This window comes from Scyliorhinus torazame, chromosome 16 (assembly GCF_047496885.1).
Source record: "Scyliorhinus torazame isolate Kashiwa2021f chromosome 16, sScyTor2.1, whole genome shotgun sequence".
Lineage (NCBI taxonomy): Eukaryota > Metazoa > Chordata > Chondrichthyes > Carcharhiniformes > Scyliorhinidae > Scyliorhinus > Scyliorhinus torazame.
In genome coordinates, this window is record NC_092722.1 from 139,689,164 (window position 1) to 139,709,775 (window position 20,612).

The window sequence follows — 20,612 nt, forward strand, 5'->3', positions numbered from 1 at the left end:
TTTCGACAGAAATAAACCAAGTGCCATGATAGAGCAAAGCGACTTGCGGATGGAGATTCGTGGAGCTTTAGTGGTTGATATGGCTGTTAAAGAAAAAACTAATTGAATTCTAGCTTCAATTGCAAGATATGGGACATAAACACCAGGGGTGTTTATATAACCTTATCATATAAAACCTTAATAAAACCCCAGAGTGATGTGCACAGTATTGGGCTCCACACTAAAGGAAAAATATTGAGGCTTGAGAGGCTGCAACACAGATTCAGTAGGAGGCTATTGATATGAGGAATTATAAATATCAGAAAGAATTGAAGAATGAAGCCCTTTTTTCATTAACACAATGAAGATGATCGGGTGACATGACAGAAGCATTTAAAATTCTGGAAGGTTGGGACAGCGTAGGTAGAAGCATACCATTTCACCAATTGAAAAGAAAAGATTGGGGAAAGACAGCAACATGTTGTGAAGCATCTGGTCAAAGACAAAATGAGTGGAACCAAAATACCTATCTGCAAATAGAGAATAAATTATCCTTCATCTCCATCTTACTGAGAAACCCCCTATTTTTAAATGGTGCTCCCTAGTTCTGGATTCCCCCATTTGGGTAACAGCCTCTCAGTATTTACCCTGTCAAGCCCTGTCAGAATCTTATGTTTCAATGTGATCACTTCTCTCTTCTAAACGCCAAATAGTATTGACCTAACCTGCTCAACCTCGTTTCACACGACACTCAATTCCTCTCCGGAATTAACCTTGTGAATCTCCTCAAAAGGTCTTCTTCCAAAACAAGTATATCCCTTCTTAAATCAAGAGACCCTAACTGTATGCAGTACTCGAGGTGTGGTCTCACCAATATTCCAGATAGTTTTAAAAAATATATATTTTTCATACAAATTTTCAATATTTTTACAACAAATAAACACAACCCCAATGCCGCCCCCCACCCCGCCCCCTGCCTACCACTCGACAGCAACCAGATCCCCAAAATGTAAGATAAACACACCCCATCTTTTGTGGAACCATCTCATCTGCCACTTCTCAGAACTACTTTTACCTTTGCCACATGCAGGAACTCCATGCGATCACCCAGCCACACCGAGGCACAGGGGGGAGAAGCTGACCTCCACCTCAACGGGACCCACCTGTGAGTGATCAACAAAGTGAAGGCTAAGATATTTGACCCCGCCTGCAAATCCGGCAGGTCTCACACCCTGAATATGTCCTCGAGGGGACACGGCTCCAAATCCACAGATAAAACTTTAGACATGGTGCTGAAAAACGACCCCCAAAATTTCTCCAACTTCGGGCAACACCAGAATATATGGATATGATTGGTAGGGCACCTCCAACAGCACTCGCAGATATCCTCCACCCCCTCAATCGGCTAATCCTCACCTTCGTTCAGTGTGCCCTGTTCACATCTTTTAATTAAACCAACCCCAGTCTCGTGCATGAGATTGAGGCATTGACCCGTCGCAGCATTTCACACTATAATCCCTCCTCCAATGCCATCCCCAACTCTTCCTCCCACTTGGCCTTAATACCATTGAAAAAGGCCCCCTTAGCGATTCTCCAACATCAACTGGCCGAGATCCTGACGGCATGGTTCTCTCATGGTCCCACCCGTTGGGAATTCGGCATGGTGGCTGCGGACTCGGCCCGCGGCTGCCCTGGTGGGGGGCGGGGGGATCCTTAACCAAGGGGGGCCTCCAGGACGGCCAGGCTATCGCTCAGGGGCTACCGATCTGCGGGTGCGCGCGTTCTCTGGGGAGCCCTATATTTTCAGTGCCGGTCCGTGGTGTGGGTCCGCCATGTCACGCAGGGCGGCAGACGCAGGCCGCTGCCGTGCGCATGCGCGGACCCCGACTGGAATTGCAGGGCCCCGTATCGGCAGCTGGAGCAGCGAGGAACTCTCCGGGGCCCTGTTAGCCCCCTTCAGGTAAGTGAATCGCTCTGGACTTTCTTCAGGAAAGGCCGGAGTGATTTGCCCACGTTTTTTTGCAGGCGTGGGGACATAGCCCCATTATTGGAGAATCCCGCCCATGTTTTCCTCTTAGCGGCATCACCCTCGAGCTTGCCCTCAACTTAAATTGCTGTCGGAATTGCCTCCAATTCTTCAGTGTGGCTACCATCACAGGATTACCCGTGTACTTCCCTGGGGCGAACGCAACCTCAACCCTTTACAAGGACCCGCCTCCAACATCCCTCTGTGCCACTGATTTCTGTAAAATCTCCCTATTTTAATCATGCTTAGCTTTTCTATTCAATCTGCCTAAGTGGACAAATTCTCAGTTTCCCACATTATGGTGTCATGTGAGAGTACCTTTAAGAAATGGGTGTTTAAGAAATGCACCTTTAAGAAATGGGTGTTTATCAGTGATGTCAGAGTGTGGGTGGAGCTGGGCTGCCTGTCAGCTTTTTACTTTCGGTTTAGGCTCTTTGCTGCAGGGTGTGTTTTAGTTTCGTTTTCAGAGCTCGATAGCTACAGTCACAGCCAGCAGGGGCATTAGTCTCTCTCTCTGTAATCTAAAAATTGTAAATCGATCCTTTGGTGATTTAAAACTAATAACTGCTCTCAGTAGTGACTTTAACCTGATGTGCTTCTGTTTAAAGGTTTTGTTTAAGTCTTATGGATGTTAAAAGGACAGCTTAAGGATTACTTAGTGTTGTCTTCCTTGGGGGTTGTATTTCAATTAATGGTTGCTAAGATGTTCACTGTATGTTTTAAAAAGGTTAACTTGAGTTCATAGAATAAACATTGTTTTGCTTTAAAAAAATATTTTTCCATTTCTGCTGTACCACACCTGTAGAGTGGGCCGTGTGCTCCCCATACCACAATCTATTAAAAGTTGTGGGTCAGGTGAACTCCATGATACACTTTGGTGTTCTCTAAACCCTGGCCCATAGCAATGGGCATGGTTCTGCACCCCCATTTTGCCTGGCGTGGATCGGGGCGCAACGGGTGAATTTCGCACCAGCCCAAAATCGGGCACGGAATCTCACTGCCTGGCGGGATCTGGATCTCGTCGCAGCAGCCACTGAGTAACATCTCACTAAACGTGCTGTTCAGCAGACTGCAATCTGGGTCCACTGAATCGCGCCCATTTACCGGCCTCATCGCGCTTGACTAGGTGTCGGGATGAGGCCATTGAATCTTGCGATTGGTCACTTAAAGGGCTCAATTGGCTGAGGTGAGGGGAGGTCGCTCACAGCCTTCCCTTCCCCTGACTTAACCAGGGAGAGTTGGGAAGATGATGGGTTCTCCATCTGATTTATATGGCTTCCCCACACCTCCTCCATCCCCAATCCCCCCACCTTTCAGCATTAACCAGAGGGGGCATTTAATTCCACCCTATAAGGGTTATTTTGCCAGGTCGGTATGTAGCCAAGAAAAACAAACAGAAATGCTGAAATTGATGTTTAGGGCAGTTGGGAGTGTAGGAATTTGACTGAACAAATTAGGCAAAATGGAGATATGTGCAGCAAAAGAGTATCTTGAGAGCAGTTTAAACTTCAAAAAGCAAAAAAAACTTGAATTCATATGTATTTCCCACATTCAATTGCTTTTTCAGTGTAACTAATTTTATGGAGAAAGTATATAAAAGTGGCACTAATATGTGTTATATGTTAGAAGTAATTCAATAAAAGGATAATTTATGTACTATTGTTCGTTCCCTTCTCCAGCCTTTCAGTTTTGCTGCCCTGTCCTTAACTTAACCGCTAATTTCCTCGGCTAAGAATACAAAAGCATGCATGGGATACGTTATATAAATATCACATGTTGATGATAACACCCCTGTTATAAAAGAGTACCCTTTGTGAGCAACGCCACAAGAGACCTGAACGTATTTCATAGAAGATGCCCAAATTGCCTATTTATTGTTTTTCTTTTACACTGACCTATTCTTATTCCCTACTGCTGATTCTTCTCCTTGACTTAATGTTCTGCTTTTGAGCTTCTGGACAGAGAAAAATACAGCCTCTCATCGAACCTGGTTCCAACTTTTAAGCAGCAATCCTGTAATTTCCTGCCTTCTATCTGATTTCACAAGCTCAACTAATTTGCTGTTTTCAGTATTTCCAATGCTCACTGGGCAGGGGAATTATGGCTTCTGAGGAGCAGCTGGGAGGCGAACCCAGGATCAATGTGAACTTATCAGGAAGATGGATCGAACCATGGACTTTCACATTTGACTTGAGTGTGTTCGGCAGTCTGCATGTAATCCCTTCAGAGAGTGGTGAATTTCCTATTTCCGTATGTCCCAGCATAGCCAGGTCACGGCATCCATCTGACAATGTGGAAAATTGTCTAGGTATGACCCGACTGGGCAGACCCAATCTGGCCTGATTTTGCTGTATCAGTCTACTCCCAATTACCAGCAAAGTAATGGACGGGGTCATTGACAGTGCTATCAAATGACAATTATCAATAGCAGCAATCATTAATGACTAGGATGAAGGTGCAGAGTGAATTGTAGTCAAAAGTCCTAACCAGACAAAGGTCGGTAGGGCTGATAAGTGACAAGAAACATTTGTGGCACGCAACTGACCACAAACCATCTAAATATATACTGTGACTAGAAGAACAGGTCGAGGTTAGGAATTCTGTGGTGAGAAACGTACCTCCAAAGTCCGCAAAGCCTTTTCACAGTCTACAAGGGACAAGCTCAGAGTGTAATGGAATCCTCTCTATTTGCCTGGATGAGTACAATTCAAACAATACTTAGGAAGCTTGACACTAACTAGGGCAAAGCAGTCCATCTGATTAGCACCCTACCGTAAACATTCACTCCCTCTACCACCAGTGGACGTTGCCAGCTGTGTGTATTATGTACGTGATGCACTGCAGCAGCTTGCCAAACCTTCTCTGATTGCACCTTCCAAAGGCACAACCTCTACCACCTAGAAGGAAGGGCAGTGGATGCATGGGAACACCGTCACCTGCAAGTTCCCTTCAAACCATACCGCATCCTGACTTGGAACTATATCATGTTCCCTCACTGCCACTGGGTCAATAATCTGGAACTTCCTCCTTGAGAACACTGAGTGTGTATCTACATCACATGGACTATAGTTTAATAAAGTGGCTCACCACCACCTTCATGAGGATAATTCTAGATGAGCAATAAATGCTGCCCTTACCCATGATGCTCACACCCCAATAAAAAAAAAAGCTCAATTAGGGCATTTTTCAGTTGAATGGGGCCTGTTTGTGCAAACTATTCTGACTACTCTGGCTGGATATTATGTGTACTGAAGTGTCACTAAATTATCGAGGCACTTGTCTATCTTTATTGGTCCCACTCTATAATTATAATCGTGTGTAATGCATAATTCCTGTGATGAAGGAATCAGCTCTTTTGAAGATACGTTGCTTGTGAGGTCTGTTGACTGCTGCTCATGTGTAAAGGCCCAGAGATAAAAGAGACCAATGAATACCGGTGATTTGTTGGAGTAGCCCTGAGAAGGCAGAGTGAAGGATGGGATGATGCACACAGCAGCATATAGGTTAATGATGCTTCACTTACTTTTCCAGACTTGGGTAGGTCCTTAAAGCATTTCCTGCACTGAAGAAGAGCCTGGCATAATCCTCCTGCTGCTGAGCTCCTGGGCCACATCCAGCCATGTCTTCTGTTGAACAGCAGTCGGTTTCTTTCTTCCATTGCTGAGGAAGAATACTTCTCTCCAGCTTCTTCAATCCAGCAGCACATCATGAGGTGTCATGAAAGTAGGGCTTATCCTTCAAACCTCTGGATACCATACTGAGAGCTCCTCTTCTATTGCTTCACATGCCAAGCCCCTGCAAGCTGACGGCACAGTAGCACAGTGGTTAGCACAGTTGCATCACAGCTCCAGGGTCCCAGGTTCGATTTCCGACTTGGGTCACTGTCTGCATGTTCTCCCTGTGTCTGTGTGGGTTTCCTCCGGGTGCCCCGGTTTCCTCCCACGGTCCAAAGATGTGCAGGTTAGGTGGATTAGCCATGCTAAATTGCCCTTCGTGTCCAAAAAGGTTAGGTTGGGTTACGGGGATAGGGTTCAGGTATGGGCTTAAGTAGTGCTGCAGACTCGATGGGCCGAATGACCTCCTTCTGCACTGTAAATTCTACGATTCTATGACGTTTTGGAGTCCCCCTTTAAATATTGAAACTGAGATTGCACAATGCGGACTCTCAGCATGGCCTTTGCTGTGCATTTGACCTCCAACCCGGAAGTGAAATGAAAACGAAGCGGCTGTTTTTAGAAAGTCAGAGAGATGCACTGCATTTACTTCCGGGTTCCCCATGTGGTATCAGCCAACCCATCCAACCCCCACCCCCGGTGCCAACACATCTTGATTTAATAATTGTGTCTGTGACGGACTATCTCGAAGCTATTATTTTCCACTTGAATGAATGTTTTCTGACTTTATTTTTATCTTTGCAACTGGACTCCAATAGTGCGGTCCTGCAGTAATTTCCTGCTCCCTGTCCACCCACATAATTTAACCTCCGCTAACTCCTGTCAGGCTGTATTTTCCCCACTGTAATCTTTTTTGTTGTTGTTCACATCTAACATTCGATACTCTTCGCTTCTACATTCGACTATTATCAAGGATTTTCCCATCTTTAAACAAAGATCCATAATGGATGGAAAGCACCTGTATCAAGATGAGGCAGGTAAGGACTTTGCTGGCTCTCCCACCTCTGTTTCCTCTACATTCAGCTGAATGATGATTGTTTTGAGAAGCACTGAAGAAGCTGACATTAAACGTCAGGTTTGGACACTCTCCGGTCAGAGGGTCCATCCAGCAAGACAAGGGTGATCTGAAAACTGATGTGCAACACCCAACCCCTTTCGCTATTTTTGGATCTCATTCTGTATTCCGAAGCCCTGAAACTGAATGCCAAGCTTGGAGCTGTAGGCCATTCAGGTCCACCTGCCCACCTGCCTGATTCAGGGTTGCAAGTGGTTTGTATTTGATGTTCTGATATCCCGTTAGGCTGAGCGCCCTTGGGGCAAGCAGCATCTGTCAAATGCTCGGGCGAAAGAAGAAACTGAAAGCGTTCTTCAATTTCCGAATGCCCACTTTGACTCTTTAAAAATAACTCTATCAAATTGGGATCCGATATATTTCTCTTGCTGGATGTTATAATACAGAACTAAAGGAGCCTTTGTAGAATTTCATAAATTTCTTGGTATTGTCCCTGTGGCAGAAGGAGAATTAACTGCGCATAAATATAAACAAGGCCTTGTGGCACAGTGGGTAGAATCCCTTCCTCTGAGTCAGAAGCTCCGGGTTTGAGTCCCACCCCAGGAAATGATGGCCAAGGAAGGTATGTTCATAACGTGGCCAAACGGGTTGAGTGTCAACCTACAGTTCCTTCCAAACACAACAATGGCTGACAGTAAGAGAGTGAGAGACTCCTGGTCAGCCACGGTTGATGTGGAGTGGCGTCCCTTGAGCTTTAAATCCCTGGCGACAGACCAGCGACCTGTTCCAAGAATAGCTAACTATGGAAACAGACAAATGTCTTCCTTAGTGCATCACTAGGTGTGGGAAGAGCATTGGAATGGAATAAATATAATCAAATACACTGTACTCTGTATACATGTAAAACTGAGCTGGGAATGGTTTGAAGGGAAGTGGCCACCTGGCTTTGACTTGATCAACTTCCCGAAGGCATCAGCTTCCAATCAGTGTTAATGTATTAACTGAGTCAGGAAGACTTTGTGTGTGACGTTTGAACAATACCCTTGTGGATCACTCAGCCTGGAAATCATGCTGTCAGAAGAATAAATATATGAACAAATCTGTAAACACAGCAATGAATGGTTCATGTTTACATCAAATTTGTCATGCAGTCAGGTAAGGCTAAGGGAACATTTAGGCGAAGGGAACATTTAAGCTGTTGACCAGAGAGAGAGAAAGAAAAATACTGAATTTGGTAAGCATGGGGATGAGAGGCTGAAGCGGCACACAAACAAAATATTGGAGATGGTAAAGAATCATTGACTATCATCACTGCTGTTGGGAGCATAGTGTAATGTAAAAAGATCAAACTTTTTATAGCTTTCATTGTATGTGAGCTTTTACTGTTCTGTATGTGTCCTACTTGTTTAATTTCTGTAAATAAATGTGGAACCTCAGCCCAACTTGTGTTGCTAATTCCATCTTTCAGAGTCGGGTGGGCGGAAATTTAATGCATTCCTCCCTTGCAATCTGGGATTGTATGAGTCCTAAAGGGTACAAGGTTGCTGCAGGGCAGAAAACCACAGGGCTCCAGCTTCTGATTCACAAAGGATGTCAGGTTCCTTTATAGAAGTACAGTGAGATAGTTACATCAAACTGGTGGTGGCAAATAGTGAAAAATTAACAGTCTCCTTGCAAGAAGAAAAGGATATTTGTTCACAGTTTTCTGCAGTGCAATTCAAAATTATTATCTTGTTACATTTTTGAACTTTGCAGAAACCCTACTCCCATCTGGAAAGGATTTTTTTTCTGAACTATTCAAAATAGCTTGTACTTCATACTGTTTGTTTGGGGTTTAAATTTATGCATCATTGTTTTAGTTACCAGTTACTAACTTAGCTTGTGAAGAATTTTCTGATAAACATAGCCAGATACTCCACACTCTTTGGCAAACTCATTACAGGTAGTTTCCCATTATAGCTTTCAGAAGTATCCTATTTTATAAACGAATGTTTGTCTTGAAAAGACAGTTGCCAGCCATATGTTTCCCATTGTAACCATTTTAACTTTTTCCATTGCGAGACTATCAATGATTCCAAGTCCTGCGGAAATTTGATCTCAAAGCCATTCTGTTAGATAGCACACTTCAGACTGAGAAAAAGTATTTTCCTTGCCTGTTTTGTAGAGATGAGCGGTGTCTCCAGAAAGCCCTCATTGAAATTACTGCCCTCAAGAGAACCAAAGGTTTGAACTACTCATTCAATATCCAGAATCGTAGAATGGTTACAGAACGGAAAGAGGCCATTCATCCTCTTGTGTCTGTGCTGGCCCTTAGAAGAAGCAATTCACCTCGTGCCACACCCCAGCCTTTTTCCCCACTGCCTGGCAAATCTTTCCAATTCCCATCTGAGTGCCTCAATTGATCCTGCCTCCGCCACACACTCAGGCAGTACATTTCAGTTCTGTGTGAAAAAGTTCCCCCTTAGGTTATCATTTCTTCTTTTGCCAATAACCTTAAATCTATGTCCTCTGATTCTCGATCCTTCCACTAATGGGAACGGTTTCTCCATTTCAACTGGCCCAACACCCCGTGAGTTTGATGGATCAAGAAAATAACCTGCAAAAGATCAGTTTCAACACTAAAATTGGTGAGCTTATATTAAGTGTAATTGAAAAGAATTGGAGTTCTAACATAGTCACCTAGAGGGAACTGGGATAATTAATGAATTCCATTGAATGGTTTCACAAAGAAGTTCAAAGTTGATAAGTGGAAATAAATATTAAATGATTACAAAGTATTATTTGGTGGGACAGTATTAGAGCACTCCAAATGCATTGTCTTGAGTGGTATGAGGTTTCATATCTGAATGCTTAATAGCTGTTGCGATTTTGCTGCATCAGATTGTAGGCAAGGAGCTGATCACATTACTGTTGCATTCATCAAGGTAAGCTGTGCAGCAGCCCTAATGTATCTGTCTCTGATCCATGCAAACCAGCCTGAGGTCAGCTTCTATCCTTAATGTGTGAAATTAGCTGATTAGGCCCCGTGTCCGCACATCAGCTACAAGTGGCCACATTACTGCAAGTTAGGAAAGGAAACATCAACCATAATTTCCACTGTGACCCTTTTTGGAAGGGTATGTGCCTGGGTGCCTGTTGAGCTAAAGATTGTGCTTAGCTGAGATGTCTTCCCAAGGTGGGACAGCCTGCATGCTCATTTGACTAGGATTGCAACATAGAATCATAAAACTTAAAGTGCAGAAGGAGGCAATTCAGCCCATCGAGTCTGCACCAGCCCTAAGAGCACCCTACTTAAGACCACACCTCCACCCTATCCCCTGAACCCAGTAATATAAACAGTAGCAAAAACCACTTGCGAAAAATAGCCTGTACTATGTAATTTTGAATTTGATTTATTGTCACGTGTACTGAAATACAGTGAAACGTATTGTTCTGCGTACAGTCCAGACAGATCGTTCCATACATGAAAAAACATAGGACATGCATAAATACACAATGTAAATACATAGGCACGGGCATTCTCTGTTAGAACTTGAGCATTGCTTTATTAGCACAGCTCCCGTACTAGAAAAACAATTGGAATCATATTCCAGATAATTTTTATAAAAACTGTCATCGATTTTCAACACAAAAACGAAACCCAGATTGTTGTGATCCAAGCAAAGATAGATTTGAAGTGTGGCTGCACCATTGGCTGTATCTTTGGCACACTCCACTCCATTTTGGAGTGTGAGTTTTGTCCTCTCTTTGGTCAGGAACTTGGAATCTCCTGAATTGCTGCAACACATCGTAAAGGGAGAAGTTGAGGCAAGGCTGGAAAAGCTGATTAATTATTCATCATGGCAGAGTGGTGGTGTGTGCAGCAGTTCTCACTTCGATACAAAAGAGATGGGCGCCTCATTGCAGGAAGAGTGTCACGGAAGAATGGTCCCTATTTGGGGTTGAAGACCACCGAACAGTCACTGCAGTCATCCAACTCCTTCATTCCTAACTGCAAATGCGGATGAATGTCCTGCTCACGGGTATGAAGGGCATATGACAGGATCACTTTTTAGGAGATCGCTCGAGTACATTTGCATACTCAACAATCCTCTGGGTGCTACCGTTCAAAGGATCGTGTACACCTATTATCCTATTGAACACTTTTATTTACATATCATCTAAACTTGGTGAAGCACACACACAGATGACTGTGATGGACATGGAATAGCAAACAGAAGCACTGGCTCCCAGCCACACAATCCCATTTGTTCTGTTGGAGTTGGGGTGAGATTATTCTCATTTGAGCCAACAGCTATGGATCCAGAGGGTTGACTGGTAACCTAAATAATTATCCAACTATCCTTTCTCTATCGTGTTAGCTTACAACCATCAAGGACTGTGGAACACTGATGGTCTCATGTCTGTTTCCTGAATATCAACCATTGACATGCAAATGGTGTTTCTGTGGTTGTACACCACCTGAGCATTGACTGAGCACAAATCCTTTCTCTACATAGAATACAATGCAGAAGCAGGTCATTCGGCTGATCAAGTCTACACCGACCCTCTGGAGAGAGTGCACTACCTAGGCACATTCCCCATCCTATCCCTGTCACCCCATCAAACCTGCATATCTTTGGGCACCAGGGGTCAATTTGCCATGGCCAATCCACCTAACCTGTACATCCTTGGACTGTGAGAGAAAACCGGAGCACCTGGAGGAAACCCAAGCAGACGCAGGGAGAATGTGCAAACTCCACGCAGTCACCCAAGGGTGGAATTGAACCCGCGCCCCTGTGCTGTGAGGCAGCAGTGCTAACCACTGTGTCGTCCCTGCATGAACACCATAAAGAGTTCTGCACATGGGAGTTCCTTATTGGATTACTCTTGGCACTTGACTGAGCCACGTGGTGGTGGAAGTGGAGGGGGGTGGTGGTGTTGGAGTGGAGACACATGTGCCATGGAGCGCTGCAACTCGACAGGGTCTCACTTGCTCGCCTGATGGCAACCTTTGTCTCAGTAACCGCCCTCCCTCCGGGCCCACCGATCAGATCCAGTGCCTGCTTCTTTGCTACGGTGAGGGGCCGCATATCCCCTCCAGTCTTTTCCCTATCCCGGCAGTTGTGGGCCACCTTCTCCTGCGTGGGGGTGAGGGTGAAAGAAACTCATGGTATTAGAAAGTCGGACACATGTAGCACAAGAGGTGGGTAGCTGGTGGCCTTAGTGGTCGGGGCACCCAGCCATGGCGGCCGGTATGGGTGCTGGCATGTGGTGCAGGGTGGGGGTCCAGTCGCTCTCCGGCTGCGTGGGGGGGAGGGGTTACGGGTATGGACGTCGGAGTTTAGTGCCAAGGGCACAGTGCTACCTATTCAGCCTGGCACCCTGAGGAGATTGTGTAGTTTTCTATTGCACTGCTGGCCGGTCCTACCGGTGTTGCTCAAGGCACTCACAGCCTCTCCCACCGGCAGGTGGCAACCCCTTTCTCTTTTTAAAAATAAAATGTTTATTAAGAATTTTTAAACAAAATTTTCAACCATACAAACAAACCCCCAGCCGCCCGTAACAAAAAGAAAAGAAAACTCGCATAGCAGGACATGAACATGGCTAATCAATATGATACAGAACTTTGTACATTGGATTCCTCCCGTACAAATCAGTTTTCCGGATCATTTATGTATTTTCTTGCTCAGATAGCCCCCGGAAAAAACCCCTTCCCCATCCCTCCCTCTTCAACCCCCCCCCCAGAACGATATGCCCCCCCCCCCCACCTCACCCCGGGTTGCTGCTGCTGTCGACCGAACTCCATCTAACGCTCCGCGAGATAGTCTAGGAACGGTTGCCACCGCCTGGAGAACCCCTGCACAGACCCTCTCAGGGCAAACTTTATCCTCTCCAACTTGAGAAACCGTGCCATATCATTTATCCAGGCTTCCACGCTGGGGGGCTTCGCATCTTTCCACACTAACAAGATCCTTCGCCGGGCTACCAGGGACGCAAAGGCCAGAATACCGGCCTCTTTCGCCTCCTTCACTCCCGGCTCGTCCGCTACTCCAAATATAGCTAACCCCCAGCTTGGCTTGACCTGGACTTTCACCCCCTTAGATACTGTTCTCGCAACTCCCCTCCAGAACCCATCCAGTGCCGGGCATGACCAAAACATATGGACATGGTTCGACAGGCTTCCTGGGCACCTCCCGCATCTGTCCTCCACCCCAAAGAACCTACTCAGTCTCGCCCCCGTCATATGCGCTCTGTGAACAACCTTAAATTGTATCAGGCTAAGCCTGGCACACGAGGAAGAGGAATTAACCCTACTTAGGGCATCAGCCCACACACCCTCCTCAATCTCCTCCCCCAGCTCCTCTTCCCATTTACCCTTCAGCTCCTCTACCAAAGCCTCCCCCTCTTCTTTCATCTCCTGGTATATGGCCGACACCTTGCCCTCTCCGACCCATACGCCCAAAATCACCCTGTCTTGAATCCCTTGTGCCGGGAGCAGCGGGAATTCCCTCACCTTTTGCCTCACAAACGCCCTCACTTGCATGTACCTGAAGGCGTTTCCCTTGGGTAGTCCAAACTTCTCCTCCAGCGCCCCTAAGCTCGCAAACGTCCCATCGATGAACAGGTCCCCCATTCTTCTAATCCCTGCCCGATGCCAGCAATGAAACCCCCCGTCCATCCTTCCTGGGACAAACCAATGGTTATCCCTGATCGGGGACCACACCGAGGCTCGCATCACACCCCTATGTCGTCTCCACTGGCCCCAGATCTTTAGCGTTGCCGCCACCACCGGACTCGTGGTGTACCTTGTCGGTAACCTCTTTCTCACCCGGGGCGCAGGTTGCTGTCTCTCCTCCACTGCATCCTGCAGAGTCTCCAGTTCAGCATCAGTGAATCGGGGTGCCGCTTTGCTTGCTGCCATCCTGTTGGCTGGGATGAATGTGTGTGGGGAGTGGAGTGCTTATCTGTCGAGTATCAATCCCGACTCTGGCGAATCGGACACCGTTTTCCATTGGAATCGATGGTGTTTCACGTGGCGCTGGTGCTAGCCCATTAACAGTTGATGAATTGCTCCGGGAACTGTGCCACGTTTGCTGTAGAACACCACTGATTCAGTCCCGGCGTCAACACTTATAGTTTCTGAATTGGAGAATCCTGCCGCATGTGTTTTGAACTTTTATAAGTTCTGAGATGTTTTAAAGTTCTGTAAATAACTGTTTGGATTTAGAACTGAAGTCATCTCTGAATTTCTTGGAGATAAGTAAGATATTCAGCAAACTGGCAAAATCATAACAGCAGCCGGCTAGCAATCCATCCACATTAATGAGGCTAATAGATTCACTGTAATATTTATCAATTTGGCTCATTCTATGCGAAACAGATATGCATTATAAATGTGCTGTGGGAGTTTGTGTACATGTAAAAATAATATTTTAATGTAATTATATATACAATGTAAACACAAATCTTCTTAAATCTGGCATTGCACTGAATAGTTGCATCTAAATTTATATTGTGGCTTAGTAATGAGACTTTGTTGAGTATTGAACATAATTGCAGTTGTTTACAATTGTTACAATAGGTTGAATTATATGATAAGTTTATAGAAAGTTCAATTTCTTGCACTACAAAATCATGCAACCCCTAACACAAGTGAAGCTACTAAAATTCAGCTTGCAAAGAAATACTCAAATTACCAATATTGGGAAAAAAAGCTGGACGAATGATAGTCCAATATGCGAAAGGTTTCTTGTCGAGTTAGAAGATCAATATATAATTTCATGGAGGTAGTAAGGAAATTCTGGATGACATTTTTGGGCATTATCCAGAATACCTATATAGGTGTTTTAATTAATTGTTATGCCTGTTAATGTTACTTTGTCTAGATGGGTGGAGTTAGAGATCTGTGTGACCTAATTTCTCCATAATCTTTTATGACCCCGAAAGTACAAAGACTATCCTTATCTTCAAGTACTTGTATTGTTGGAATTAATTTAATACAGGGTTTTTCAAAGTGTGGGTCACGGGCCGCTGTCGGGAGGGTTGCGGAGGGCAGCACGGTAGCATTGTAGATAGCACAATTGCTTCACAGCTCCAGGGTCCCAGGTTCGATTCCGGCTTGGGTCACTGTCTGTGCGGAGTCTGCACGTCCTCCCCGTGTGTGCATGGGTTTCCTCCGGGTGCTCCGGTTTCCTCCCACAGTCCAAAGATGTTAGGTGAATTGGCCATGCTAAATTGCCCTTAGTGTGTCCAAAATTGCCCTTAGTGTTGGGTGGGGTTACTGGGTTATGGGGTTATGGGGATAGGGTGGAGGTGTTGACCTTGGGTAGGGTGCTCTTTCCAAGAGCCGGTGCAGACTCGATGGGCCGAATGGCCTCCTTCTGCACTGTAAATTCTATGATAATTCTATTGGTCGCAGCGTTTCCACGCTGGTCCTGATCAAGGGAAAAGCGCCCAATGGCCACTCAAGACATTTAAATGAGAACGGCTGTGTGCAGTTTCCCGGCCATAAGAGGCTACAGTGAGCTGGTCACATGCCTTGCACGTGAAAAACACCATTTAGTGTGTGCTTTCGGTGCCAAATCATGGAGGAGAGCTTCTTCCATTGTCTAACTGCTAGCAAGCAAGGCAACAGGACTGTGAAGATGGATCATTGTGTTACAAGCAAGAGACGGCCAGAGACTCAAATAGCCAGTGTACCTACTGACCAGGATCTCGCACCTGAATCTGCTGGAGTGTGCAGGAGAGTCTATGGCTGGACAGAGCAGTGCTAGTGTTAGCTCTGTCCAGAGCTCTAGGGCCTCTTGTTAAGAACCTACAAAAAGTAAACTTTAATTGGGAACAAAGCAGTATGAAGTTAATTTCTTGAGATATGGCTTTGTTAATTGTGCCAGTGCAAAGCAGTGTGCAAAGCCGATGTGTGTTATATGCAGGGAAGTGCTGATGAATGATAGGTGATGTTTAGGATTTTGAAAGAGAAGTGATGTGTGAAGAATTCTTTTGATGTTGAGACCCCAGAGTCTGTTATTGAAATACAACTGACTCCAAATGAAAAGACTAAGATGCTGTATCCAACCTATGACAACACATTAAGAACCCGCATCTCCCAGGTAGCATCTCCCAGGAGCATCCAGTGCTGAGTAAAAAAAGCTTTTGTTGCTATTACTCTTTACGACAACTTACATGTGCGAGGTTGGATTTACCATTCTCACAAAGATGTAGACGGCGCAAAGGAACTGGCTGAACTCAAAAGCTAATATGTGCATTGCTCACTCCTCCTGTGAACCTGATTGGAGTGAGATCATATGGACCAAGCAGGGTCCCCTTTCTCATTAAATGTAATTGAATGTGGCGTAGTTAGAGAAGGTCGGCCAGCGTAGGTCTTGTAGATCGGCTTGTTGGTACAAGAGGGTCCTGGGAAAAAGATTTGAAAAACACTGATTATAGAAACCCATGCTCCATCTATATGCACTCACCCTCTATCCTTCATGGGTAGAACTCATCAACCAAGTGGAAATTTAAAAAATACAGTTCTGAGCAATCTAATAAAGCTGTCACCCCGACACACTTGATCGTGAAAAAAAATCTTCCATTCAAGATACCCATTCAGACCTTTTAAATCTTCTCAAGAGGTTATATCTTATAAAAACAAACCACTTTTTAGACACCACATCAAAGATAGCTAATCCTTTAATAGTAACTGTCAATCAAGCTGTGAACTCATAACACCTTGTTGAGATCAATATAGCTTTTGAAATGTAGCTAAGCATTCACAATGATATAATAATAGGCCCTGGGGAAAAATCAATAAAGAAATCTAGTGATACAGCATGACCAGATGGCTATATTTTTTTCTTATGTACATCAGATGGCCTGTCAATCAAAGTAGTCCAGGAGAGCTTTTTATTAAAACTCTCACTGGCAGCTTAAGCCTTTTTCATTTGCTGGTGATTAAAAGGACTTCAGAATATGATACTTAAATAGACCTTACCTGTCCTTCAAGGGCATTAATGCCTTTCAGCCACCCATACTCTGGCGCAGGGTCTTTGTAATAGCCAAAATGGGTTCTGTTTGGACTCAGCATGAAGTTCAAATAATAATAATAACACTTATTGTCACAAGTAGGCTTCAATGAAGTTACTGTGAAAAGCCCCTAATCGCCACATTCCGGCGCCTGTTCGGGAAGGCCGGTACGGGAATTGGACCTGCTCTGCTGGCCTTGTTCTGTATTACAAGCCAACTGTTTAGCCCACTGTGCTAAACCAGCCCCTCTGCTACATGTGGATTTCCCTCCTGTATGAATTACGTCCTACTCTTTTACCTTGCTGGGAATGGGGACGAGCTTCTGCATCCGGGTTCCCCCGGCCAATTTTAGAGGTCGTTGGAGTCTTCCTGACTCCTGTACGGGAAACAAAGGTAGTTTTAAGGGATTTATATCGGTATTGGTAAACAATGTATTGTGTATTTAATGTAATGTTTCTGTGCCTGGAACAGTAAAACCTATAGTTAGATTAATTTTGGACAAAGGTGTTTGCATGTGTGGGGGTTGGTTAAGTTTGAACTGTTTCTATTATGCTTAGAGAGGGCTGCGGCTGAAGAATAAATAAAAGGCATAAGCATGTGGGTGTTGCTTAGCAACTGAGGCCTTGTTAGGTAGAGAAGCTTTTTCATTTTAGTTTGGCTAATTTGTGGGCATTTGAAGATGGAATAGTGAGGGAAGGCAGCTGTCACAACTCTGCAAGAAGCAGTTGATTTGGAAGGCTAGAGAGGGAACATCTTCCACAGCTATGCTAGAAGAAAAGCCATTCTTTGAATTACTGTGTAAGAAAACAAATGCTATAAATATAAAGTCCAGCCAGTTAAGGAAACTAGAGAAATGAAGAGATATGTCCAAAGCCTGGAGTTAAGTGAACAGAGACCAAGGCATTGTTAAGAAAAATTCAAAGTAGTGATCGGAAGAATTCAAGGAAGAGTAAACCAAGTGTTCTGAGATAAAGAGACAATTTCAGTAACCAGATGTAAAGTGGTACAGCAGCCTTCAAAGGTAAAACAAATGTCTGATGCTATTTTAATACAGTATAGGAGTCGAGAGTTGGAGCAATTGTAAGCAATTTGCACAAGTGAAGACAGAAATCCTAAAGACGTTGGTGTAGAATCCTGGACTGGTATCGCTGTTAAAAGTGGAGCGGAAGCTTTCTAAATGTATCATTTGGAAAATCTGGTCTGGATTTCAGAATGCATACAGTTAAGGGAAAGCATTATCATTACAAGAAAAGATTTTCAAGAATGATTTTTGGGAGTGGAGTTTGGAAACTCTCATGACAATCATCTGGGGGTATTCTGAGGAGAAATCCACAGATGCTGACTTGGATTCAGAGTGAAGTGTGCAGCAGACTGTGGCATTAGACAACAATCACGTTGTGTGCTTAACAGGGCCTTTGTGTTAATGAGAACATTCCAGATTAAGGTATACTTTGTAATCCGTGATAATCCCAAATTGTTAAAATAAGAAGGGGAGTAAAGGCGTATTGTATCAAATCTTTCATGTTTAATACATTTTTTTTATTGTTAAAACTAATCAGCAGCAATCATGTGATGCAAGTGCGAGAGTGGTTGCATTTTCACAAGCTCTGGCTTTGCTCATACCCATGTGCACATCTTTGTTTTTGCCTTTTCTTGGTTTGCATGGTGAGTGCAATGTACCAGGAATTGTTGGTCAGTGTTTCAGCTTTGAGTCATAGAATTTTAGAATTTACAGAGAATGAGGCCATTCGGCCCATCGAGTCTACAGTGGCCCTTGAAAGAGCACCCTACCTAAGCCCACACCTCCACCCTGTCCCCACAACCCAGCAACTACAACCAACCTTTGGAGACTACGAGGCAATTTAGCATGGCCAATCCATCTAACCCGCACATCTTTGGACTGTGGGAGGAAACCGGAACACCCGGAGGAAGCCCTTGCAGACATGGAGAGAACGTGCAGACTCCGCACAGACAGTGACACAAACCGGGAATCAACCCTGGAGCTGTGAAGCAACTGTGCTAACCACTGTGCTACTGTGCCGCCCACACGGTAGGACCCAGTCTTTCTCCATGGTTAATTCCGAGCCCACATGGCAGTTGGGTGGCCGGTCTTTGTTTTGTTGCAATATGATGGATCCGAGGGGGTTGTTCTGATAGCCCTTGCTTCTCTTTCCACTTTCTCTATGAGAGGCCATACCATAGGTTGCTAACATGGGTCTGATTGTGCCTGGTCCTCTCCTTAAATTTATCTTTTTATTTGCCATCTGAAAGGTGGGGGTAGCTTCCTGTTCCGGTCTGGAGAAGAGTTCAAATTGCACTGTAAGGGTTAGCCACATTCCCCTCTGTACTGGGTCCTCCGGGGGGGAGGGGTGTGTGTGTGTGTGTATTGTTTTCTTCTTCTGTCATTCTGTTTTTTAAAAAAATATGTTTATTAAGAGTTTTGTAACAAAATTTTCAACCATACAAACAAACCCCCCCCCCCCCCCCGTAACAAAAAAGAAAGAAAGCTCGCATAGCAAGACATAAACATGGCAAGTCAATATGATACAGAACTTTGTACATTGGATTCCTGCCGTGCATGTCAGTTTTCCGGATCATTCATGTGTTTTCTTGCTCAAATGCCCCCCAGAAAAAAAAAACCTCCCCCCCCCCCCCCCGCACCCCCACCCCCCACCACAAAAGATATCGCCCCCCCCGCTGGGTTGCTGATGCTGCTGTCCGGCCTTCATCTAACGCTCCGCTAGATAGTCTAGGAACGGTTGCCACCGCCTGTAGAACCCCTGCGCAGACCCTCTCAAGGCAAACTTTACCCTCTCCAACTTGATGAAATGAAAATGAAATGAAATGAAAATCGCTTATTGTCACAAGTAGGCTTCAAATGAAGTTACTGTGAAAAGCCCCGAGTCGCCACATTCCGGCGCCTGTTCGGGGAGGCTGTTACGGGAACCCTGCCATATCATTTACCCAGGCCTCCACGCTGGGGGGGCTTCGCCTCTTTCCACATTAACAAGATCCTTCGCCGGGCTACTAGGGACGCAAAGGCCAGAATGTCGGCCTCTTTCGCCTCCTGCACTCCCGGCTCGTCCACTACTCCAAATAGTGCTAGCCCCCAGCTTGGCTTGACTCGGACTTTCACCACCTTAGATACTATTCCCGCAACTCCCCTCCAGAACCCCTCCAGTGCCGGGCATGACCAAAACATATGGACATGGTTCGCCGGACTTCCTGAGCACCTCCCACATCTGTCCTCCACCCCAAAGAACCTACTCAGCCTCGCCCCCGTCATATGCGCTCTGTGCACTACCTTAAACTGTATCAGGCTAAACCTGGCACACGAGGAAGAGGAATTAACCCTACATAGGGCATCAGCCCACAGCCCCTCCTCGACCTCCTCCCCCAGCTCCTCTTCCCATTTACCTTTCAGCTCTTCTACCAAAGCCTCCCCCTCTTCCTTCATCTCCTGATATATTGCCGACACCTTGTCCTCCCCGACCCATATGCCCGAACTCACCCTGTCTTGAATCCCCTGTGCCGGGAGCAGCGGGAATTCCCTCACCTTCTGCCTCACAAACGCCCTCACTTGCATGTACCTGAAGGCATTTCCCGGGGGTAGTCCAAATTTCTCCTCCAGCGCCCCTAAGCTCGCAAACGTCCCATCGATGAACAGGTCCCCCATTCTTCTAATCCCTGCCCGATGCCAGCTCTGAAACTCCCCGTCCATCCTTCCTGGGACAAACCGATGGTTATCCCTAATCGGGGACCACACCGAGGCTCCCATCGCTCCCCTGTGTCGTCTCCACTGCCCCCAGATCTTTAGCGTTGTCGCCACCACCGGGCTCGTGATGTACCTTGTCGGCGAGAGCGGCAGCGGTGCCGTCACCAGCCCCCCCAAGCTCGTTCCTTTGCAGGACGCCAT

The 20,612-nt window shown here is 45.5% G+C and overlaps 1 protein-coding gene across 3 annotated transcripts in view; it reads left to right on the forward strand.

The window, feature by feature from the left end:
• The window catches only part of LOC140393106 (serine/threonine-protein kinase 32C), a 664,435-nt gene that overhangs the window by 64,016 nt on the left and 579,807 nt on the right, over positions 1–20,612 (forward strand). For 2 of the 3 annotated variants that reach the window (XM_072479152.1, XM_072479150.1), the window contains exon 2: positions 1,070–1,144. The exons of the other annotated variant lie outside the window; for it this stretch is intronic. In XM_072479152.1, coding sequence (XP_072335253.1) covers positions 1,070–1,144 — 75 coding nt within the window. The remainder of the gene's footprint in view (positions 1–1,069; positions 1,145–20,612) is intronic. 3 annotated transcript variants of the gene reach the window in all.